Below are 26,255 nucleotides of genomic sequence, written 5' to 3' on the forward strand. Positions count from 1 at the left end.
AAGAAAAAGAAAATCTGTTAATCCTGTGAAGGAAGGAAGGCAAAGGAAAGACTTTTCAAGGAAAGTTTCAAGGAGACGATCTGCTTCATAAACAACATAAGCAGCGGCTCAGAATTTATGTAGAAGGGATCTTGATGAATAAATCAGTTAGAATGATATCAAGACACATATTGGCAGTAATTCAGATGCAGGGGGTAGGGAATCCATAGGCTTTAGATCAGCAGAGAAGTTGAATATGTTTTGAAAATCCTATCAGGAGTAAAAAGACAAGCCTTGTGGGAGACCTTGGTGGTGATGGAAGGCCAAGGCTAAAAATTTCTGCCCATTTGCTTTAGGAAGGAAGGAGCCGATAGAGGAGGCTTTGTGATATGGTTTTAAAAATGTATTTGTAAAAAAAAAAATGTATTTGTGATTCTCTTCAAAGCTAGAGAACAATTTGGTAGACTTGACAGAGTAATGTGACCGGGAAGTGGAAACCAAGGTGGAGGTCAGGCTATAGAAGCCAGTGGGGGAGGAGGGAGATGGGAGGGCGAATAGACAAGATCTAAGAGTAACAAGAGCCCAAACAACGAGCAAACCAAGCCCCCCTTTTTTTTCAGGGTGTTGTTCCAAATAGGGTCAGAACAGGTGTTGGACATCAACTTGGAGTCCGTTTAGATCTATGTATTTGGCATTCATGGAGCTCTGGCTCTAGCTAATAGGAAAGTGGGTGCACGGACATGAACTGGAGTCCCTGGGGGATATGTGGGTCCCATGCAGGAGCCTTGTTTACAGAAGCACAAAGCAGAAGAGATCAAGGTCACCGCAGACTGACTGGGTACTGTCCCTCACTCTCTGACATAGGTCTGACATAGGTCCCCTCTTCTTGGTGAAGTTAGGTCGCGGAGTCTGAAGTGAAGCAAATGGGTCCTATTCCAGTTGGGGTGGGCAGTAGTGGATGGAAGGCAAGGGGGTTTCAGGAAACCAAGACAGCAATTATAAGAGGAGGGGGAGAGAGAATTGAAGCTGATCTTCTTATGCACAAAAAGTAGACATTTTTGGAAGTAGTTACATGCGGGGTATGGAAAGGCAGAAGTGGGGAGGGGGGTAGAGAGAGGGTAAGAAACCTAGACTAAATGTTCTACTCAGTACTCCACAGGTATAATCTCCTCTTAATGTTACTGCAACCCTGTGGCGTATATATTATTAGTTCCAATTTATAGATACATGTTCAGGTTCTTGCTATATTTATTGATAATAACTGTGGCTAACCTTGGTTGCATGCTTAAGTGCCAGCCACTTTACAGATTATCTCTTAATCCTTATAACAACATAAGGAGTAGATACTATTATTACTTCCATTTTCCAGATGAGAAAATCAAGGCATGGGGAAGTCTTATAATTTGCCCAAGGCCACACAACCAGGAAATGGTGGGAGCCAGGATGCAAAGCCAGGTAATAGATTTCCAGAGTCCATAATCTTAATCATCAAGGTAAACAGCTTCTAATAAGCCAAAGTTAAGAGAAAAATAGAGGGAAGATACACTGACAAAGACTTAGAAATTACTATTTAAAAGGAAATAAAGAACGATAGTGATGGGGAGGGAAAACCTCATCTGGAAAGGAGATTTGAATGTTTAGTTTTTAGAGACTGGAGAAACTTCACTGATGATTTTAATAATAATGAAGATGATAGTAACGAAGTGAACATTTATTGAAAGGCTTCCCGGGTGCCAGACTCTGTTCTGAGTGCTTTGTATATATTTTCTCGTTGAATTTTCTGAACAATTCTTTTGTCTCTATTGAAATTCTAGGACCTAGTACCTAGTAGGGGCTCAACAAATATTTATTGCATGACTTAAAAATGTGACTTTTGTAGTTTTACTTTTAGGAAACTCTAGGTCACAGGGCTAAATTCCAGGAGGCTCAGATCCTGTGACTCTTGTTTTATTACCTCAGAGCATTTATCTCTGTCTGAAATTGTCCTGTTTATTTCTGTGCTGTTTATTATCTCTTCTCTTCTCTCTGTTAGCATCTAAACTCTAGGAGAGCAGAGCCACACTCATCTCTTTTAAGTACGTGCAGCATCCAGAAAAATGTCTTGCGTTTAGGAGATGATGCATAAATATTCGCTGTGCGAATGAAAGAAGAGAAACCATAGCTCAGCTCTCAGAACAACTCTTCATCCACGATAGCACAGCAAACTGCAGAGCAGGGAGGTCCACTGCTCATGTGCCCATACAGCATCTTCCTCTCTGTGCCTGCTCTCAATGAGCACCTGTGCACGTTCTCGGTCACTGACTCACCTGTTCATTTCCCCAGGCTTAGTTGTGGAGCAAGGAAGAAAAGAAATTACTTGTTTATTCTGTTTCCAGTGCATAAACAGACATCATCACAAAGGTGATCAAACCATCTATACATAAAAATGACTCTTCCAACTCACACCCATTAGGATGGCCACTACAAAAAACAAAACTAAACAGACAGAAGTTGGAACCCCTGTACACTGTTGGTGGCACTGTAAACGGTGCAGCTGCTGTGGAAACCAATATGGTATTCCTTGAAAAGTTTAAAATATTACCATATGGTGCAGCCATCTCATTTCTGGGTATATACTCCAAAGAACCTCAAATAGCTATTTGTACATCCATGTTCATAGCAGCATTATTCCCAGCAGCCAAAAGGTGGCAGCAAACCAAGTGTCCATTGACACATGAATGGATAAACCAAATATGGTATATACGTACAATGGAATATTATTTAGCCTTAAAAAGGAAGGAAATTCTGACACGTGCTACAGTATGGATGAATCTTGAAGATATTACGCTAAGTGAAAGAAGCCAGTAACACAAGGACAAATACTGCATGATTCCACTTACATGAGGCACCTAGAGTAGCCAAACTCATAGAGTGAGAAGGTAAATAGTGGTTGACAAGAAATGGGTACTTGTTGTTTAATGGGTACAGAGCTTTTCAAGATGAAAAGAGTTCTGGATTAGGTTGCAGGACAATGTGAATGTACTTAACACTCTGAACTGTACTCTTAAAAATGGTTAAGATGGTAAATTTTGTTATCTGCATTTTGTGCAATTAAAAAAGGAACAGTGAAAAAAAAAAGACGATTCTTGGTATTATGACATATGCCTCATTTTTAAGGATCAAGATCCTAAAGTGAATGATTCACTTAAGTCCCATGAAAATGCAAAGTCCCTATGGAGGAACAGAGGTGTGAGACTAAGAAGGAACAGCTACCACCATAAACAACCTGCAGCAAAGACAAGGAAGGGTTAAGCATAAGCTCTTGGCTTTGGACTCCTGAGGGTGAGTGTTGCAAATAACAGTTTCTTCGATGGCTTTTTAATGTAATGTACATTCCTAAGCATTTTACACAAACCTCTACAGAGAGTTAGGACTTCAGAGCCTGTGGTGTTGACAAAGTCAGGCTGATCGGATTAGGTTGTGACGATGACGCTGCTCTGAAGTGTCTCTCACCCTCTGCCCCTGACACTCACCTGTCCACACGCAGCTGGCAGACGATGCTCAGCACGTCCACAACTCCTTCTTCTCTCAACTGTCGACAGCCGATGGATGTAGCAATAAAACACCCCGTCCTGCCTATCCCTGCACTGAGAAGAAAAGGTAACGCATTAAAAGGTGCAGGAAAAATAGCGAAGGTAAAATATATTCTTTTAAAAAGGTACTTTTAAAATTGGAAACAATTGCGATTAATAATAGTAATTACAGCAGCAACAGCTCTCATGTACTGAGTGTACAAACCCGGCCCTGTGCTGAGTGCTTTAACGGCAATTCTTCCCTTTAGGTCTAAGCAGTAGGATGAATGGGGTGGAGGGAGGTAGTAGGGGGGGAGAGAATAGTGAAAAAGGTACTAGTTGTTCTACAAAGAAGAATTAAGGCCTGAAATTAGGTAAGGTATGGGCAGTAGCAAGGAGGGGAAAGACTTATACACATCATAAATGTGAGTGTGGAGGAGTGGAGTTGAACTGTGAGAAAAGCAAGAAGTCCAAGGTGACTCGCCTGGAGGACTGGAAGAATGGCAGCGTTTGTCGAGAGGAAGGGGGAATTCTGGAATGAGGGCTGATTTGAGGGAGAGAGTGGGGACGTTGGTCTTGGATATACTGATGTGGAAGATGCTAGTGAATAACTGAAGATTCAATTCAGTTAAGGAGAGAGGATGTGGCTAGAAGCACATATTTCCAAGTTTTCTTTTTTTTTTTTTTTTTTTTATCAAGGTAACAGTTAAACAGACATACTACCTGTCATGGAAGGTTTACTCATGAATCTCCTTCAGACGGTAAGTCATCAACTTAACAAACAAGCTTTCTCTCTCTCTCTCTCTCTCTCTCTCAGCAATTTCAACCACAAATGTAAATTTCTCTCAGATCTACACTTAAATTCCCCAAGTTTCTCCTAAACTCTAGATTGGCATTCCACCTCCTAGCTGGCACTCTTGCTGTTGCTTTTTTACACTTGCTGCATTTCAATGTATCTAAATTCAGTGTATCTAAAACAGAATTAATTATCTTTTTCCTCAATGGCATTACCAGGCAGCCACAAGTTTTCCAGCCTAGAAATCTTGGAGCTATTTTCAACATCTCCCCCTCTCTCAACTCCCACAACCAATCTGTTACCAATTCTTATATTTTCCACCTCTGCGGAGCTGTTGTGATCCATGCTTTCCTTTCTATAAACTGTGCTCACGTTTTTGAAATCTTACTTTATGATTAGCAATGATCTCATTATGGTTTCCCAGGCTCAAGACTCTTCCTGGGCTAATTCATGATATACACAGCTACTAGGTTCATCTTTCTAAAACAGGGACCGGATCATATTACGCGCTACTCAAAAACTGTAGATGGCTCCCAGTGGTCACAGCACAATGTCTAAGCACCCTTCCATGGTATTCAGGCCCTTACATAATATGACTGTGACGAACTTTCAAGCTTTTTGCTGTCAACTTTGTACCCTTTGCGTCATCATTTTCATTTGAATCATTGCAAAAAACTCCTATTTTCTAATTTTTCTTTTTGTGTTAATGGATATTTCTCCAGTCAGAAATGCCCTCCCTACCACCTTTTAAAACCACAAATATTGGACCTCTTTTCAAGATCCTGTTCAACTTTATTCCAACTTTTAGAGGCTTTTTCAATCCTCATGGTTTGAATGAATAATTCCCCTCTTGGCACTCAAGTAGCACTATTTCTCCTACATGGCATTTACTTCCTGTTGAATGTGGGTGCAGAGGAATTCAGATGAGGCATGAGTCCCTTTTAGTTGAAGTGTCTATGGAGACTTTGTCTCAATAAAGAGACAGGACTTGAACTATACCCTGTGAATGGCAGGCATTTGGGTTATCATTAAGGAGAGAGAATGTTCCATGGATGAGAATGGTAAAAGGAAAGAATTGCTGCAGAATAGAGTGACAATGAGTAGGCTAGTTTGGCTTAAAGAGAAAGTTACATTAGAGGAACAGTGGGAAATAAGACTGGGAAGGTACAGTGGGGTCTATAAGGATCTTAAATGGAAAGCTGAAAGGTTTGGACATCATCCGGTAAAAGAGTGGTAGTCTTTTTTCTTCCTTTTTTTTTTTTTTTTAGAATTTGTTGAAAACAATGAGTTTTCACTCCCAGGAAATTCACCTAACTTCATGTACTCCAATCTGTTCAAGTCATTTCAAGTTCACTGGCCCTCACAGCTAATCCACAGATCCGAGGTTGAGGACTTCTGCTCTAGGGAATGGGAAGCCTTTGAGAAGTGTTGAGCGTAGACTCCATGTGATGAAAGAGGATTTTAGGCACCTCATCCAAGAGGAGTGCACAGAATAGGCTGTAGTAGGGGTGGAGCATGGGGAAGTGGGGTGTGTATGTGCAATTAGCCGACTTCTTCTAAAATACATGGGTGAGGTCATAAGGGCCTGAACTTGGGTGGTTGGGCAGGAAGTGATGATTATGGGAGAAGCTTTGAAGGGAAAGCCAATCTGGTGACTGATTAGATATGGAGGCTGGAGTTGAGAGAAGGGCCAAAGATAACTGTCAACATTTGATGTTGAGTGCCTGGAAAAAAGATGGTCTCATTCTTAGAAATAGCAATCAGAAGGGGAGCTGGTTTCACAGGGGAAATGGTAGGTTCATTTTAGATATCCTGACTGTTTTATGATTTTGGGTGGGGGACACTTCCAGCCCTAAAGTATGGCCAGTTAGGTATTTTTCTTCAGCCCCAAGCTAAGTTTAGGATGAGGCCTAATGTTAGAAACTAGGTAATGGCACTTTGGATAAATAGACGTATAGTAAATTTTACCCTTAATTAAACCACAAAGGTTCAAAAGAAGGCTAAAATTATAATCTAAAATAATATATTTTATTTCTTAACAATATCAAAAACTATCTTACAAGACTTAGGAGGATCAATAAAGTAACACCAATTATTTGGAGAAAGTATGGAGACTAAATGGCCAGTTATATAAATAACCTTAAAATATATGCTTTAGTTTGGGCACACTAACGGGAAAACAGGGGGAAGAGGTATAATTTAAAGGAGAAGACCTTTAAGCTAGACGTTAGGGAAGGGAACCACTGCGGACATCTGTCACTGTGTTGGCCCAGCCTCCAGTACCGCATGTTCTGGTAACAGCACTTTGTTCTCCTTTTGGCGAATTACCACTTGCCCACTTCCCATTTCATAAATTTATTTCCATCTGTTTTTCATGAGGTAACTTTTAGAATAGTTGACTGGTTTTCACCAAATTTGACATAATAATAAATGTTATCAAGATACAATCCTAGTAAAGTCCAGGGGCCATCTTGAAACAACAAAAGGCTGTTGATAATTAAAAAAACCATATGTGATTCCTAGCATACGTGAGACTGATGAGACTAATTGAATCCATCTACGTTTCAAGGTAGAGGACTGAGTGAATAAGTTCTCCTGTTCCCTGAGCTATTAATTAGAAGTGATATTTTCTCCACTGTGTGACTGTTCGCTGAAATTATGCTAATGATGTCACTTCATTTCTGTTAAGTATCATCTCGGTCAAGCCACAAGTATGAGGAAGTTAATCATTTTCAATACATATTTAATTTATCAGCCAAGTCAGAACCAGGAAGTAAAACCCAACTTCCACCTGCTCTATGACTTTACAAAGGACAGCTGCTTAGGCAGAAAGGACAGCTCATCCCTTACCTGCAGTGGACAATCACAGGCCCTCGGCCCACGGAGGCAAGTCTGTCTTCTTCCACATCCAGCATGAGCTGTAGAAGGGGCTGGGCACTGGCTGGAGTCTTGTGATCGGGCCATGAGGTGTACCAGTAATGCTTCACGTGTTGCGTGTGACTTCCTTGCTGAAAATAGGAACAGCCACCAGATGCTTCATTGTCCTGTGGAACTAAAAGTCACCCAAACCACAATACTGAATGCCTTCTATCACTCCCATCTTGCTGGCAACTGATTTCTAGGCGGAAAAAAAATCTAGGAGATTTTTGAAGAATACTCTTTCACCCTGAGAAAACTTTACTGTAACTATTCTGATGCCAAAGTTTGACAGCCTTGCTCTGTTAAATGATAAATATGTATTTAGTACATATGTTTAAGATATATTTAATATAGAAAACATACATATGCTAAATATATGTTTGTAATTTGTTATAATAAACATAATGGATGTTAGATGAAGATATAGCCAAGAAAGAATCAGGATATAGTGCGTTTCCTGCTCTTTGAACATTCCTGAGACGTTATTATAAACATATTGACCAGTATAAGAACGCTTAATTTTATAGTCAGTCTCTCTAATAATTCTACACTCATCCCAAATTCCAGTTTTTCACAGCAGTGAGGAATTCCTGTAGTAAAGGAGCGACAAGGGGGGTCACTAGATTAGAAATGCTTTGAGTGAGGGTCCATGCACATCACATCAAAACCCAGTGGGGGGCCTGGTGTGGACGAGGCACTTGAGAACACCGTGTTGAACAGGTCTCAGTAAGTGCCTCGCGGCTCTGCATCTACCCTCTTCCTCTCTGCGGTGATTCTGTCCCAGTAATGAGGCTCTAGATAGAACTGGAATCTTTGGGATGATTGCTCTCCAGAAGTAAAAACAATACCATGGCAACATTCCTCAGCATCTGCTGCCCCAAATTTAAATAACTTTTCTATGACATAATGTGGTCCGGGAAAGTCCCCATAAATGACTGTGACTCCAGGTTTTGGGAGATCTCATCAACACTTCAGGCTTTTCTTGCCTCCCACAAGCGCAGATTTTCCCTTTCACAGTTTCCAGGCCTTACTTAAATCTGCTTAGACCAAAGGGACATTAAAAAAAGAAATCATGGTACAGTCTCTAGCACAAGCCTTTAGTTAAAGGCATTCAAAAGGTTAAATCAGAGATGTCATATTTATGCAGAGTAGAAGACCTGAGCCTCCCACTTAGTGAATTTCCTTAATTGCTGCTTATATTAATTTAATAATTCCACATACTAATAGTAGCCGATAACAAAGAAATCCTTAAGGGAGTGATTATAATTTCTCCTTGATCTTGACATTATTTAATTTATTTAAATTGAATCTGCAGTACTTATTAGGATAAATAATTTCAAAGTAGAAATGTAATCCTCCAACGTCGTCTACTTTGTAGATAGCTACAGCTCCACAGTTTTACCTTTAAGACAAGGTTTCGAACGGTGTAGTTATCACATTCATTTACATTGATAACCAGAACCTCGACTTTCCCATATATTCCTCTCTTTTCTGGCCAGTAAAGCACACATTTCTGGAGGAGGGGAAAGAAGAACAAATATTAAAGAAGCAAATATTAATGGTTTTCATTGGCCTTGGAGTATTTTTTATTCAAGCATCTGAAAATTTTCTATTTAGTTAATCTAAAAAAGTCAAGTATCAATTTTTACAGTTCTGTAAATGAGCTAAAACCACTGAACCATACATTTTAAATGGGTAAGCTTTATAGTATGTATAGTGTAGTATAAATTATATCTCAATGCTTTTTAAATAAAATATCAATTTTTACATATGTCTGCCCAACACTATTAATCCCACACCAAAAAATGATTAAGGCAAGATTTTCCAAATCCCCATAGAGAAATTAAGGACTAATTAAGAACTGAATTAAGAATTAGGAAACTAAGATCCAAATATTAGAGTTTATCCTGTGATGACTAGGATTAAAACGAATGTTTTCCCACAGTGACTGAGGCAAGTCACATTTCCTGCTTCATCCAAAAAAAGTCTCTAATTAGAGTATCTGTGATGTGTTAGGTGCCACAGGATCCAGTTTCCCTTGTATGTAAAGCAGATGTAATGACCATTAATACACCTAAGGTATTATATTTTCTAGGACCGATGACCCTTTCGCCTATGGGATCCATTGAAATAAATGTATAGCAAAATTATTTAAAAAATTTTTATGATGGATCCTCTTTGAAGGGTTTAATAGCAGTAATAATAATTATATGGCGAGCAAGAAACTATAATGTGGTGGTTAAGGTGCAAGCTTTGGAGTCAGAGAGCCTGGGGCCAAATTTTGGTGCTGCCATTTATCTGCGAATCCATAAACAGGACACTTAATCTCTCTGGACTCAGTTTCCTCAAGATTTAATACATGGAAAGCACTGAAGACAAAGCCAGGCATACAGTAGGCGTTAAAAACATGATGTTATTATTATTATTGTTATTTTACAACTACTCAGTTATGGAATGGGTTTTTGATCTAAAGTGATTAGATTATTACTTAAATATGCATTAGATCATGCATTAAATATTATATTATTTTTATGATATCCAAGCTACATTATTTAAAAAACTACAAAATGAGACTCAAGCATACATATAAGCTCATATTATTTATTATTTTGCCTTTTAAACAACTGCAAAAGAGCTATTAATCTCTTGCCACATATTTTAATGACTAAGAATGTAAAGTGTGAAAGTTGACATTTTATTTTCAGTGCCCAGGGAAGCAATTTAATTTTAGAAATATTGTTTAAATAGAATTCACGATTTTCTTTCAAACACACATGCATATTTATAGAGAAATTCTTTCACTTCTTGCCTTCAACAGGGACTTTGAGGTCCTCGAGAGGACACTTGTTTCTTTACATCTATGTCAAAGGCACGTGACCAAACTTGAAAAAAATTAAGTACTTATAGATTTAAAAGAGTAGCAGCAAAAACATTACAGAATTACAGAACTAAAGGAAAAGATACATAAAGTATCAGAAACACACCTCTGGGGCTCTATCATGCTAAGTACCAAGTATTCTATGTGATAAAGCCACAAGGAAGTCACTTCACCTAGTGGAATCAGTGTTTTTCATCCACTACAATAAAAACACATTTGCATCCTCTACGTTCTGGTCCTTTTCCAAACAAAGTAAATCATTTTCACCTCTATTTACACGCCACCCCACACCCAAGACTGTCAAGCAATCAGGCTAAAGGCTTACTCTGGCTAATATAACATTAACATTAAAAAAAGAAATCTTTAGCACAGGGAACTATACTCAAAATCTTGTAATAACCTATAACGGAAAAGAATCTAAAAAAGAATTATACATATATATATGTATATATATATGTATAACTGAATCACTTTGCTGTACACCTGAAACTAACACAGCATTGTAAATCAACTATATTTTAATAATTTTTTTAAAAAAGCAATCTTCTAAAAATACAGCAATTTCTTTCCCTCCTCATTTACGAGTTGCCAAATGTCTCAAATTCCCCCAGTTTGTTAAAGGTAATCATACTAACCAATTTGCCTGGTTTCTTTCAATGGAGCATCAATTATTTCGCTGCAAGACCCGAGCTATTTTGTGTCTTAAAACCCATGCCTCCTGGATGAATCCAAGAAGAGTGACAAAGAATCTTGAAAAAGGTACTGAACAAAGAAAGTGGCATTCAGTGGCCCAGCAGTCTGGCATACGTGGCCCCATTGTCCAAGATCACGTCTGAGGAGCAGGCCCCTCTTTGGGAAGGTGGCTCTTGAAACCGGTAAGAAAAGCTGCGAGGCAGGAGCTCTCAGCCTGCACCCTGACTCTTAACAATACAATCCAGGCTTGTGCACCTACTTGATAAATGGAAGCGCTGCTCGCTTCTCTCCCAAGCTTGCCGGGGCCCTCTTGAATGTTTTTCTTGACTCTTTACCAAAAATGAAATTGGCAGCGGGCTCCCAGTAGACAATGCAATGTGACTTGTTCATTCAAACAACCCTTAATTAGCATCCCATCTCCTTTCTGAGATACAATAGCTTATTTCTACACACCGAATACATTTTTTCCCCCTTTTAGGAGAACGTAGAAAAAGAGACCAGAGAAGTGTGGGTGCTTTTGAATATGAAGTGAGGGAGAGTGGCAAACGTAGTTGTTTCTAAGAGCACAAGTTCATGTTCAAATTATTTTTGTGAAGAGCTTTTTAGGGTTTCTTTATTGTGGTGCTAACAATGATATAAAAAAGGAAAATGCAAGGAAGGAAAATGCTCTCTTACAGATAATACTGTGAAACCATAATAATTGTAGGTAATTCGAAATAGCATGCTATCTAGCAGTATGCAACCCCAAATCATCACTATTCTTCTGCTAGATGGGCTGATTCTTGCAGTAAAATTGTCTATTAATTCCAAGAATTCATAATTTGGAGGACAAAGAGGTTTCCAGAAGGTCATGTGTCTCTTGTGCAAACAAGCAATTAGTGAACCCTAACTAAAGATTCTGGACATCAACCAATGTTTCATAATCAGTGGTTTACAGCAAAAGTAGAACGCAATGCAAAGCAAACTGATATTTTTATAATCTTTTTTCTTTGACCATCCCTCTCACACCCACATTAGGACTATTTGTGTATAAAGAAGGAACAGGTCTAGCTAGTATTTTAGTTGCCTGAAAAAAAAAATCTATTTTTAAGTTACTTTCTTTTTAAATTCCATGCACTTAAAATCAAAGAGATTTTGCTCTATGAGCTAAAGAAAGTGGCTCTAAATAAACAAAAAGAAGATACTCAGTTGCATTTGGGTTACATTTGCATATAAGACAGAATGGGTCAGATTGTCTAAAATTATTATGGTTTTGGTTACTCTAATTCTTAGTGTTCCAATTAAATATTAGTAACATAGGTGCAGCAATTTAATATTAAAAGCACCTTCACCAACCTTATATCACTGAATCCCTTCCACGATCATTTGCGTTAGGTAGAGCAGAGAGTAGATATTGTTGTTATTATTATTTTTTTTTATCATTTTACAGCTGAGAAAACTGAAGCTCAGGTGTTTTCATAAGGTTTTCTGGGACCATCCTCTTGGGGCTAGGACCCTCTGAGCAAATATCACTTTATACATTCAAGTTTCTGTCTTTGATTTCTGCACTAATAACCGACACTTCTTTTTACAGCAATAACCAATGCCCTCCCTTCCCTCTATGAAATATGCTGATGCTCGTGGAACACTGAAAGCCCTCTGTCCGCTCTCTTACTAAGTCCAGCAAGTCTGTCACTATCTGCTGAGCTGTATGTTCAACAAGTGGTATTTATATCCGAACCTCTTAATGACAGTTGTACTTGTTATTAGAGCCCAGTAATTTTTTTTTTTTTTTTTTTTGAGGTACGCGGGCCTCTCACTGTTGTGACCTCTCCCATTGCGGAGCACAGGCTCCGGACGCACAGGCTCCGTGGCCATGGCTCACAGGCCCAGCCGCTCTGCGGCATGTGGGATCCTCCCGGACTGGGGCACGAACCCGCGTCCCCTGCATCGTCAGGCGGACTCTCAACCACTGCGCCACCAGGGAAGCCCAGAGCCCAGTAATTTAATGAAACTTTACATAAATCAATGAAACATGAGGGTGGAAAGAAAAAAAGAATTGTTCTATGAAATAATTGCATAAGTTAATTAGGTTTTCGCTGGGGAGAAAAAGTAAATCAGCAAAGAAAACTGTGGTCAAATCAGGTACAGGTGAGACCATTATAAAAGGGCAAAGTTTGAAAATATAGACAGGATTCTGCATTCATATTGCTTTACAAATTTTTCTATGTTCTCTCACATTTCAAAGAAAAATGGGACATTTCAATGACGTATAAAGGGCATAATTTACACAAACTATATGACCGAGAGCCAATATTAAAAATAAAAAAAGACAGTCCCATAATAAAATAATGAACAAATTTGAATATGAACAAATGTACCTGTTTTAAGACAAAGTAAAACATTAGAGTTTTTTTGTGTGTTTGAGTCTCCACTTTTTTTTTTTTTTGGATTAACTGTGTCAAATAAGAAGGCTTCTAACTATAGTTAGAAGTAAAGCAGGCTACAGCAATTGAATAGAACCTAGCAGATTAAAAATTAAGGTGCCAAGTTATATTTGGAATGTAAGCATGTTTGAAAGGACAGGTGAGTAATTTTTCTTAGGGGCCGTCAGCCTCTGAATTTCTGGCTACTCTTAATTGCTTGGGTAGCATAACTGTCAAGCCCCTGGTCTTTCAGGAAATGAGCTTAGGCTGCTCGGCATTGCTGGGCAGTGCTAGGTCAGGGTGCTTCTCTAGATACCAAATATCTAATTCTGGTCCTCCAGGACAGCAGAATACCAGTCAGTGGGTCTCCACTGTCTTGCAAATTACCCTCCCTGACCTTGTTTGTACAGACACTCTGATATGGGACTTTGCTCGTTTCTTTTCATTCTTGGTACAAAATGTGAATCCTCTTGTCCACCCCACACTTCAAAGACTGACCTCTAACTTTAGCATGACTCCCCCATCACAGTTCCAATCCACACTTTCAAACTGTCCACTACTTTGTTTTTTTTGTTTGTTTGTTTTGCTTTATTTTGGCCGTGTCGGGTCTTAGTTGCGGCATGCTGGATCTTCGTTGAGGTACGCGTGATCTTTCGCTGCGGCGCACAGACACTGCCTTGGGGTGCGCGGGCTTCTCTCTAGTTGAGGCGTGCAAGCTCAGTAGTTGTGGCTCGTGAGTTTAGTTGCCCCGCGGCACGTGAGATCTTAGTTCCCTGACCAGGGATCGAACCCACGTCCCCTGCATTGTAAGGAGGATTCTTTACCCCGGACCACCAGGGAGGTCCCCTTGTCCACTACTTTGAATGAGCAGATCTGACACTTTTTGTTTCTTTAAACCAAATCAAAATGCCTTGTTCATCTCCTCTTTCCTTCCTGGAGAGAACGGTTAGAGATTTTAATCTGGACTGTAAGCAATCCCGCACACTTTTCTCTGGCCACAATCACTGCTTGGACTGGAACTTTCTCCCTTCCCACCCTAAGTAGGGAGAAGATTTGAGGAGGGTGTATACAGTGGTGAGGAGTTGGGAGTCAGGTTGCTAGCCGTTTGCCCTTGGGCAGGTTGCTTAACCTCCCTGTGTCTCCGTGTCCTCTTTTAGTGGGATTTACAGATACGTTTATTGTAAAGATTGCTTTCTAAGCACATTGTTAGTGCTCAATAAATATTAGTTATTTGGAAGATCAAACAGCCCAGTTTCTAGACTTTCTATGTATATTTGGTGAACTTTCTAGATTATCTAACTTAAACTCTAATTTTTTTAGCTAACTTTAAATAGCTGAGAAGATGTATTTTCATTTCATTCATTTAGAATATAACATAGAATAATTAACATTTAATTACGAGTGTTTTATCAGAAAAATTTATTTTCTCTTCAAATGTACAGCTTAATGAGGTCTACTTTATTTTTAAGTATAAGTTATTTATATATTTAATAGCCAGTCATTCCCAACTGAATACCCATCAGATTTTATCATGAAACTTAAGGTCAACATGGGATATAATTAATACTTATATTGCAAAAAAAAACCCTACCTTTTCTGGATGTATTTAATTAAGTAAAGATATCTAGAGTAGCTGTGGCTTGACTCAATGAAGTCATTGCTTATCTTCTTTTGTATTCATAAAATTCTTACAGGCTGCCATTTATAAATTTTAAAATGACCTCCTTATCTCATTGCAAACTGTCTTCCATCTCTCTTACTCTACCATATGTTTGTTTTCTCCACCCCCCATAGCACCTAACATTTTGTACCTGTATACAATATTTTAAAATTTTGTTTCTTGTGTATTGTGTCTCCCCTTTTAGATTGTAACTCCATGAAAGGAGGGATCTTTGTCTGTTTTGTCAATAAAGATATAATCCAAGCACCTACACTGGTGCTTGACGGTTGACAGTTGATAAATATCTGTCAAATGAATGAATGAATGTGCACAAATACAGCATTGGATGTTTTATAAAGAGGAATGTACTGAATGTCTTCAAGGTTAGCTGGAGAATTCCAGATGCTAAAGATGTGGTACAGTTAGATATATTTCTGGAAAACATGTTTTTTCAAAAGTCCACAGCATTTAGCCAGGTCGTTGGGAATACGTTTTTTCAAAAGTCCACATCATTTAGCCAGGTCATTTCACACCTAAAAATATACATTAATTAAATAATCAAAGATGTGGGTAAAAAGATTGGAAATGACTTAAATATCTCTTAATAAGGAAATGATTACATACGTTTTAGCATGCACACAATGAAATTCTAGCAGTCATTTAAAATCATGTTTTTTATGAGTTACTAATGACATGGAGAGCACTCATAATATAATGTTAAAAGCAGAATATACAATGAATACAGAACCCTCTTTTATTCTCTATATTCGTCAGCAAAATTTAACATTCTCGTCCTATCTCTCTTCACTCTCTACTATGCCCAGACAACATCAAACGGCTCAACTCACGCATGCTATGTGGTGTCTTGTCTGCCTCTGTGTGCTGTTGCTTTGCCTGGTTTATGTTCCCTGGTGCACTTACTTACTCTGCAGCCCCTACTGAAAAACTGTAAGGCACCATATGAGCTGTATGGACAAAGAAATGTAATTAAAATAAATCCTTTCCATAATTTTACCAGAGAGAGAAAGGAAGGGAATGAAAACAGAGAAGACTTAAAACACGATTTATTTATTTCACTTTCTGAGGTCAAACTGCTTGCAAAGTGTGAATAGGTCAATGGGCAAAATGGGGTTTGTAAGTATTTAAGTCACATAGCTGAATCCAGATGAAAAATGTAAATATTAAGAAAGAATACGGCTGTGTTAAATACTTGAGAGAAGTATTTTGTTAGGCCAAATGACCAAGTAATTCCCTCACTTCCTGAAGATAAATTCAGTGTCTTACTGCTCCCTGAAGCCAACAGTGGGTCCCTTGTCTTCTAATGTCTTGTACCCTTATATGGCCCGTTTATTATGTTGGGGCAGTGATTAAGTACATGAGCTTTGGAATCAAATAAACCTGTACTAAAATTTGGACTCTATCACTCACTTACTTTGAGGCTGTAGGCAAATGGTTTAAGCTCTGAGCCTCAAGTTTCTCATCCATAATATAGGGATAGTAGATCGTGCTTTGTAGAGTTAGAGTGAAAATGCACAGAATTAACTGTGCTTACTACGTATATTTAATAAATGGCAGTCAGTAGAAAATATCTTCCACAGTATGTATACTATGACCAACATTCATACTGCTTCTCTTCTTTCCTAGGAGAAAGTCTGAGCTAGTCTGAGGACTTTGGAAATATGCAAATGATTCCTGTCCTGCTTAGACTGATCTAACTCCAGCTTTGCAGATTTTGGCCACTGTGCCTTCTCTAGTCAAGCAATAGTTCACCTTGAAAGTTTGAACACTGTGTTTCCAATGTTTTATTTCTTTCAAAAGGAATTCCCTTCTTGAGATTTATCTAAATGAAGAAATCAAATTTACCAGCAATAAAAATCTCTTCTCCTTTCTTGCCATAGAAGATAACTGATTCTTCAGCTCTATTTTAAAACTTTTTTATTCTCATTTTATAAAGTAACTATGAGAATATTGGGATTATTGAATAAGAACTGGCAACTATTCACTTATTCCTTTATTTATGTATTAGAAAATAGAAAGGTTCATGAAAATATAAAGCCTGGGAATTTCTAAAGATAACTCCACCTTCACATATTTTTGGAGGAAATGATTTTTGTCTGTTCCAAACAATGACGCTTAACACAATTGAAAGTTGGCACATTTTTGGTAAACAGCATCTTCCTGGCAGTGTGAAGTCTACTGCCTATTTCTTTTGAGCCAGACTTCTCAGTATCATTTTGATCTGTAAAACATCAAAGTTTCCTCCATAGTATTGTATTTACATCTTTAGAGAATCTGGACGGAAAGGAATTTTTATTTTAATTTAATGGGTAATCAACAATAACAGAAGTCAAAATCTTTACTGCAATATTTGGAATTATGACTGGCCACGGGAAAGTACATGTAGCAAATTACACATAGAAAACATGTAACATAATCTATTTACTTTGATATTTCCAGAAGATATATCCCAGACATTTAAAAAGGCAAGAGGCTAAAAATGGTAAGAAAAAAGTAATACGTCTTCAATTTCTGAATTATGCAGCCAAAGAGAAAAATAAAAACCTCAATCACCCTTTATGTGGCCATTATTATTATTATTACTTTTTGCGGTACGCGGGCCTCTCACTGTTGTGGCCTCTCCCGTTGCGGAGCACAGGCTCCGGACGCGCAGGCTCAGCGGCCATGGCTCATGGGCCCAGCCGCTCCCCGGCATGTGGGATCTTCCCGGACCGGGGCACGAACCCGTGTCCCCTACATCGGCAGGCGGACTCCCAACCACTGCATGTGGCCATTATTTTTTTAAAATTCTGGCTTTTCAAAAGATCTACTTGGCTCTCCTATGGAGAACGTGAATTCTGAGAATGGTACCAACAGGTTAACTCCAAGTATGATGCACTTGAAAAAGAAAGAACAAGATGGACTCTATTCCTCCGCACATTCAGAATGGAGATGTCTGAGCATCATCAGTAAATCAACTCAGTGTCACTTTGAAACACATATTTGTCTCATACAGCAGTTCTTTTAGAATCACAACTTTGGCCTTGGGGACAGAAGGGAAGAATATAACTGTCTGTCGGGGCTTTGGCATATTTGCCAAGTGTTCAATCTATCTTTGTTGGACTTCTTTAAAATATGTCACATCCTACTCAACTTCTAGGGAATTCTTTCTCACTAACCATCAACCTTGGCTTCTTCTGTCCTGATGAAACCCTGATTCAAGAACAAGTTAAAGCACTATTGGTGTATTTCTGACTTTTTGTCTAAGGAAACAAATATATCACAAAATTTGAGGATTGAAATGCTCAAGACATCAAAATTATAATTTATCTTACACAGTTACTACAACCTATTTGCTAATCCTTGTTAGATATTGTTTCACGTATGCTTTGCCAAATATTAATCCTTAATAAATATGTAAAAAGAAAGTAATGTTTTCTGTGGAAAATATAACTTGTTTCAAAACATTTACATACTTATATTTATGTAATTGCATACATCACAGTGCTTTTTCTATGTTGATTTTATAAGATTTTATTTTTAATAGAAGAAATAGAATTAATAAGGGTATGAATGTGCTTTGAGAAAACACATCGTGACAATCTATTCAGAAAATTGTAATTCAAACCAAAGTGGGCAGGAGTAGTACAGTCTATTCAGATCTAGGAAATGTTGCTAAATCCTGTGTGAGTTCTGGGTTGTCTGTGATTTTCTCTCGTTCCTCTGTGGGTATTATTCTACTGATTTTTGGCTATTGAGAAGTCAATTGTTAGTCACTCTGGTTGTTAAAATAGTCTCTGTAGTGTTTTTCAGTTCCACAGATGTGTCTAGTTGTGGATTTATTTTTACTTATCCAGCCTAGAATTTACTGTGCTTTTCAAATCTGAGAGCTCAAGTCTTTCACCAGTTTTGGAAAATCTTTAGCCATTATTTCCTCAAATATTACTTCTTTTTTTTATATTCTCCTTTTTCATCTTCTAAAATATCCATTAGACATATATTGGACATCTAAATACTGTCCTCTATATGTCTGAAACTCTCTTTCATATTTTTGGTCATTTTGATCTTCTAGGTAATTTCCTTAGTTCTATTTTTTAATCCAGTAATTATTTATTCAGCTGTGTCCAGCTTGCTAATAAAACTATCTCATGATGTTTCTTTTTTTCATTTTAATGTCTGTATAATATTTATTTCTAGGACTCTTTGGTTTGTTTTTAAATCTTCCTAGTCTGTTGTTGTTGTTGTTGTTGTTGTTTTTTTCCGGTACGCGGGCCTCTCACTGCTGTGGCCTCTCCTGTTGCGGAGCACAGGCTCCGGACGCGCAGGCTCAGCGACCATGGCCCACAGGCCCAGCCACTTCGCGGCATGTGGGATCTTCCCCGACCAGGGCACAAACCCGTGTCCCCTGCATCGGCAGGTGGACTCTCAACCACTGCACCACCAGGGAAGCCCTTCCTAGTCTTTTTTGATAGTAACTTGTTCTTTTGTCAAGTTTTTTAATTTTATATTTTGTGTGCTTAATTATAAAACAGCCTCTATTTATAGTTTCTATTATTTCAATTTCTTGTGGGTCTATTTCCACTATTTGTGGCCTCTTCTGCTTTTTACTTATGTTGCTTATTTACATGTGTGTCTCAGAATTTTGACTTCTGAGCTTACGTTTGGCTGGGCTTTTTCTTTTGAAATTCTGTGTAGTGTATGCCGAGAGTACATGCATCCAGAAAGTTTTTGCCTTTGTTTTTGTAAAGTGCCACAAGAGCATTACCAATGCAGTATTACTTTTTATATTATTACTTAAATGAATATGAACTAGTTTATAAATGATTTATATAAATAAAAGAATCACTAATGTATATTAATCATTTAACACTTGGTGTTTCCGGGGTTTTGAATTCTGAATACTCAAGAGTACCTCTTTACTGATCCCACGAGAAGGCCAGACTTCACTGGATTCATTTCCTCTTATAATCCTATTTTGGTAGGTAGGTTTATTTTTGTGGTTCACCCTTTCACTGAAGGCCTAGCCCTTGAAGGTGTTCACTTCATGGAAGGTCTCAGTTCCAAGTCCTGGTTCCTACAAGCCCAAGGCTTTGTCTCCAGTTCTTATATTGTCATTAAAACACAAGTAACCTGTAATTCTCTGGTTTTATGCCTTTTACTCAGTTTTTGACTGATTTACCTTTTTCCTCCCAAGCTCTGCTATGCATGCTGTATCATATTTCACCCAGTATGACTGGTTTTTCAGATTATCTAGTCTGCCATATTACATAAGTTCTATGTATGTATGTATGGGTGTATATACACAGACAGTACACCTTTAAAACTTGAAGAATATTTTCCTACCTTGAAGGTAAATTGTCACAGATATTAAACAACTGTGCAGGAATTGTCAGTAGCTTATTATGTTGACAGATTGAGAGTGGGTGAAACGCCTGAGAATATCAGGTTATTTTTATTATGCCACCTCAGGCTTTCATATAAGAGTCATAGAAATGCATTTATTTAGTAAGCATATAGTTACTGTAGTATAAAACTTCATCTACTGGTCAAAAAATGTACTTTTTTTCCAGGATAAATTTCAGAAAAAGATCCTTTATCTATTGCAGCAAAAATGGAAGAAAACAACAAACTTTAAAAAAGTTTAAATTGCTGTTTGTGAGCCTGAATTTTCTTGATTAGCAGCAGAGTTATAGTATAATCAAAGGTTATAACTCACCAAAGGAGTATAAAGGAAAGTTCAGTTTTCTTAAATTCTGATTGTCCTGGTGAGGCCCTGGTATAGTAATTTTGACAAGCAAATAATCACAAATGCTGACTAAAATCAGACTGGAACTTATCTCAATAAGATGCCATGAGATGATAAAGGAAAAAAAAAGATGCCATGAAATGTAAGCAGTGCCTAGGAAAGCACCCTTTAGGAATTACACAACTTTATTTTTATTTTATTTTATTTTTTTTTATGGTACGTGGGCCTCTCACTGTTGTGACCTCTCCCGTTGCGGAGCACAGGCTCCGGACGCGCAGGCTCAGCGGCCATGGCTCACGGGCCCAGCCGTTCCGTGGCATGTGGGATCTTCCCGGACCAGGGCACAAACCCGTGTCCCCTGCATCGGCAGGCAGACTCTCAACCACTGCACCACTAGGGAAGCCCTAATATGCTATATTTTTATGAAATTATGTTTTTTGTTTGTATCTCCCCAACTAGAAAGTTAAAATCTACCAAGGGCAGGAATCTTTGTGTTTGTTTACTAATATATTGCCAGCAACTAAAATAGTATCTCAGTTAGTAGGTGCTCAAAAATTGTTTGGGATGTAAATGAACAATTTTTTATTTCCCTGCCTCTAAATCAGAATGATAATTCATGGCCCCTCATTTCCTTACAGAGATACATGGGTACAAATGTGATCCGTGTATGCCAAGTACATTGATTTAACTGAAAGAAAGTCGTCATTCATAGAACACCAATTACCATTTTTTGGAAGCATTAAGTGGCCTAGCCTTTAAATGTCTTAATGTTTCCATCTTAAATCTGTTATTAAGTATACGGCAATTTTCCTTAAACAATCTCTCTTCTATAGCAACAGAAAAAATATAATGTTCCGTACTTGGGTAAAGGTCATACCTCATTTTTTTCCTTGAGTTTTGTGATCATAACAATCACAGGACTGTCTTCCTGCCAAACCATCTGCCAGAAATCATTCACGGTGTTGATCATGGGGCCCTGCGTGGCGATGAACGCTTTCTCTTTGCCACTGTAGCCCTAGTGTGAGAAAGGAGACAAAAATGTTGGCTTTGAAGTTCATGCCTTGCACTGAAAGTTTAGGTGAAAGATCTTCAAAACAAAATAGCTCTGATAATCCAAAAGCAACACAGACTTTTGCAGCTTTATTGATTCTAGCACAATTCTTGGGGTTGTTCTCCCAGCAAGTCAGGCACAGCATATGGTACTGAGGTTTCTAAATCTCAGTCCTCCCCAGAGCACCTCAGAGGGAGCACTATAGCCACAGACACACAGGAAAGGAAGACTTACTATAAATGACCCACTACCAAGGTTGATTATGACCAAGCAAGCAAAAAAAAGCAACAAACTTGCTAGTAACCAACTCTGAGGGAAAAAAAAAACAACAACTAACAATTCTAAATAGTAAATTGACATGCTCATCAGAAAGAAATTTATTTACTTACCCTAATATAATTAGCATTAATGTAGGTGCTCAAAGAATTAGTTACATTTTTTGGTCTTAAACATACTCTGCTGAGGGGATCTAATGAAGAAAACAAGAAAGACTGTGTTAACCAGATTTACTCTTTTAAGTTTCTTAGAACATCAATAACCAGTACATAGCACACTTATATACTGACCATCTGGCATGTGTCAATGTTTTTTGTTGGTGTGGCTGTGTGTCTGTCTTTTTTTTTTTAACATCTTTATTGGAGTATAATTGCTTTACAGTGGTGTGTTAGTTTCTGCTGTATATTTGCAAATGAAGCAACTGACAAAAGATTAATCTCCAAAATATGTGTGTCTGTCTCTTGATCTGTGTTTATTGAGGGACATTTGAGACCATCTTTACCCCTTGTCCTGACACAGATCTCGTCCATAAGCCCAAGATGATGAGTTTCTACTTTACGCCATTTTTGGTGGGTTTCTGATTCTTGACCCCATTTCTCATTTACGCTCCTTTTCTTATTCTTTGCATTTGGAATTTGCATCATATCTCCCTACTCAAGTCTCTCTTCTGTCCTCCGCAACAGCAAACACTTGGTCCAGTCCAAATCTCCTCTCACTACTTGGAAGAAGCTGTCTTTACCATGTGTTTGTTCACTGACATCACAAATATCTGATATCGGATAGATTATTACAGTATTAAATTCTAAAATCACTTTCCATCAAGAAGAGTTGAAAGGCTCTTTGTGAACCACGGTGGTGATTTTTACCAACATTTACGTAAATAATCCCTTTGTGATTTCTTTCACCCAGTTACACTCTGAGCCTCTTGAAGGCCAGGATGGGGATTTTTCATGATCTGTGTAAGACCTGGTGTCTAGCACAGTGCTTATATATGTAATAGACATTCAGTAAATGTCTATCGCATTGATTTAAATGGCTCCTTCCAGTTTTTAAGAAGTCAGTTCTATGCATTCCTCTCTAGCAATTGCTCTGTTGTTCTTCTTCTCCCGACAGGTGAAGTCTGAGTGTGTATTTTGCCCACCTCCTCACCTACACTTCAATCCTTCTTGCGTACACTCCAATCTATCCTAACCCTAGTCTTATGCAGACACGGCTCTTGCTCTTGCCGCTGGTGACACTTTTGCTACTAAACCCAATGGTGGTATTTATTTTTTCACGTCCTCTGTGTAGAATTAAAAAACTGTAGATCATATATCTTTTTATGGAGTTTTCTATGGAGTTTTCTCTTCCCTTGGATGCTGCGTCACAGCATTCTGGGTTTCCTGCTACCTATTCGATGGTCTTTTTTCAATCTTTTGCTTATTTCTTCTGCCTCCTTTAGTTTATTTATTTATTTATTTATTTATTGGCTGTGCTGCACGGCGTATGGGATCTTAGTTCCCCAACCAGGGATTGAACCCGTGCCCCCTACAGTGGAAGCGTGGAGTCCTAACCACTGGACTGCCAGGGAAGTCCCTCGTCTGCCTCCTTTAATGTTGCTGATTCTAGGATTCAACTTGACCCTCTTCTATGCTCACTTGACACTGCCTTGTTGGGTGATTGATTCATCCCCATGATTTCGTACCCATATCCTGCAGACTCCCAAATATATATCTTACACCAGACTACTCTCCTCACTTATAGACCACATTTTACATTTTTTCATTTCCTTCTGGATATACTACAGCTTTGTGAAACTTCACATGATCACGTGCTCCTGACAGCCCTGTGTTATTCTATGTTGCGTGTGCTACCACAGCTCCTGAGTCCATGTTTGAAAACTAGTTGGACTAGTCTCCATATTCATGTTCTGTCCATTTGGTTTTCTGAAACTCGCTAGGATTTATCTTGCCTCCCTCTTCCCAAGGCTTTCTTCTTAGGCTAGGACCTGAGCATCCCATCTGGTCTAACTGCCTTCAATCTTGTTCTTTACCCACCCATCCTTCTCATAGCTGGCAAGGCGGTCTTTGTAAAATAAAATCTGATCGCATCATTCCCTTGCCTAAATGCCATCCATGGTTCCTAATTGTCCACAGCAGTATTTCCCAACTGTTATCTGTAAATCATTTCTTTTATAACATATAGAATTAGGTCATATAACTTGTAAATTAGATCATCCTTAAAAAGGGGGTTCAGTAATCAAATAAATATGGAAAACACTGAATTCAACAAACTTGAACAACAATCTTTTCACTGCAGAATTTCTCAGGGTCTATATTATGCTAATATACTCTGTGAATTTCCAAGAAGGTATTATTTATAAACTTATTTGCCCACTGCATTCATTTTATTATGAATACTTATTGACAATTCGACAGTCCAGAGCAGCATTGCCCAATAGAACTTTCTGTGATAATGGAAATGTTCCTTATCTGTGTTGCCCAAAATTGTGACCACTAGCCATGTTGGCTATTGAGTACTTGAAATGTGGCTAGTACACACTGAGGAACTAAAGTTTTCATTTTATTTAATTTTAATTCATTTAAATTTACTTAGCCATATGTGGCTGGTGGTTGCTCTACTGGACAGTGCAGATCTAGGGGATGAAATCTCCTTAGTGGGTCCAACAAGTCTTTATCTTTTCCCACAGCCTCATCAGTAATCACTTTTCTACGTGTACATGCTCTAGTCATATGGGCCCAGGGAAATCTCTCAAATACTCCACATTCTTGCAGAGTCTATGTTTTTGCATGTATTGTTTCCCTGCCGTCTCTGCATGGTTAAAGTCTTCCTCATTTTTCAGAGAGCTCAGTTCAAGCAATACCTCCTTTCGGAAGCCCTCCCTTGTCCTCCTGGTGGAATTAGGCATTCCCTTCTTTGCTCAGGCTGCCTGAGTTTTATTTTAGAATTTAACATCTTGTATTTTAAGTGCTTAAATGTTTGCTTGCCCTCAATGGTTTGTGATGAGCCCCTTGAGAGCAAGGGCTGTCTTTAATTAACGTTTGTATCCTTTGTGATTTCTATTTGGTATGTGGCTGAGAGAGTGTTTAACATTAGAATTAATTTCGATTAGGAAGAGTTAAAACAATGCTTTTTTTCAATTTTTTTCTTTTCATAGCAAAGGGGACAGGAAAAATTCCATTACTTTTCAGTATCCACTGATTATTAAAAGTTTCCACAAACGCCCTAAACCACTCAGACTTGAAAAGAGGCCCACTTCCTTCAGTTTTTATAATGCCTACGATATATATGATCTACTGGGAACTCAACCCGAAAATTGCTTAGAAACAGGTGTCCTGTCACGCTTAATTAAGTTTATGTTGTAAACTGGTAATTTATAGTATTTCCAAGTATTCAGAGATTTCCAAATATTAAAACAAAAACAAAAACAAGAATACAACATATGATGGAGTAGGGGAAAATAAATTTGGTTCCAACCAAAGCCTTTTTAGTGTTTTTTAGTCTAATAAAAATGTCAAGGATTAAAAAAACAAAATTTTGTCATCATCAGTTATTATTTTCATCTTTATTGTTATAAGTTTATTCATGTGATACATTTTAAGTCTACATATTAGTCAAATTCACTATGATAATTTTTTTCAGAATTGGTATTTCTGAATTATATGTTAAATGCTTAGCATACCATTTATGATTCATCTGGGCAGTATCAATAATAACTACAAATATTACATTGAGCACTGATGACTTTTCCTCCCTGTCTTCTGCTCTTCCCTTTTTATTCAGTATCTCCTTCTTTCCTTCCTTTGCTTTCTTCCTCTTTCATTCCTTTTTCCCCTCCCTTCCTCCTTAGATCCCTTTCCTCCCTTCCTCCCTCCCTCCCTTCCCTTCCTCTCCTCTACCTTCTTCCCTCCTTCTTGTTTCTTTTTTCCGCTCAACAAATTATTGAACACATAAAGTTTTGGTGTATAGAACACATGAAATTTCCCCACTTTGATCTCTTTAAAATACCCTCTGGCAATCTTAAGTCTTCTTTTTAACAGACAAAATGGTACCTGGATTCTGAGTTGAAGATTTCCTCTCCAGGAGGAAATGTGTTTAAGGTTTGAAGTCAGAGAAGAAGCTATTAGATGAGGGAAAAGTGTATCACTCCCAGTGATGGGCAAAGGCAGGAATGAGAGGAATAGGATAGTTTTCAGAGATGAATTTAAGATAAGTGGGAAATGGAAGGAAAGCAGGGACTGGCCACACCTTCAAGATGATTGGGAATCATCTTCAAATTTGTTGGAAGAGAGAGAAGACTCTAG

At 38.2% G+C, this 26,255-nt stretch overlaps 1 protein-coding gene across 1 annotated transcript in view; it reads right to left on the minus strand.

Moving 5' to 3' along the window:
* The window catches only part of PTPRR (protein tyrosine phosphatase receptor type R), a gene marked incomplete at its 5' end in the record, with an annotated part of 254,829 nt that overhangs the window by 12,514 nt on the left and 216,060 nt on the right, over positions 1–26,255 (minus strand). The window contains 5 exon segments of the mRNA XM_082666172.1: positions 3,492–3,605; positions 7,177–7,334; positions 8,648–8,758; positions 21,502–21,639; positions 22,065–22,144. Of these exon segments, the coding sequence (XP_082522298.1) occupies positions 3,492–3,605; positions 7,177–7,334; positions 8,648–8,758; positions 21,502–21,639; positions 22,065–22,144 (601 nt within the window).

This window comes from Grampus griseus (assembly GCF_964374135.1).
Source record: "Grampus griseus genome assembly, chromosome: 11".
Taxonomy (NCBI): domain Eukaryota; kingdom Metazoa; phylum Chordata; class Mammalia; order Artiodactyla; family Delphinidae; genus Grampus; species Grampus griseus.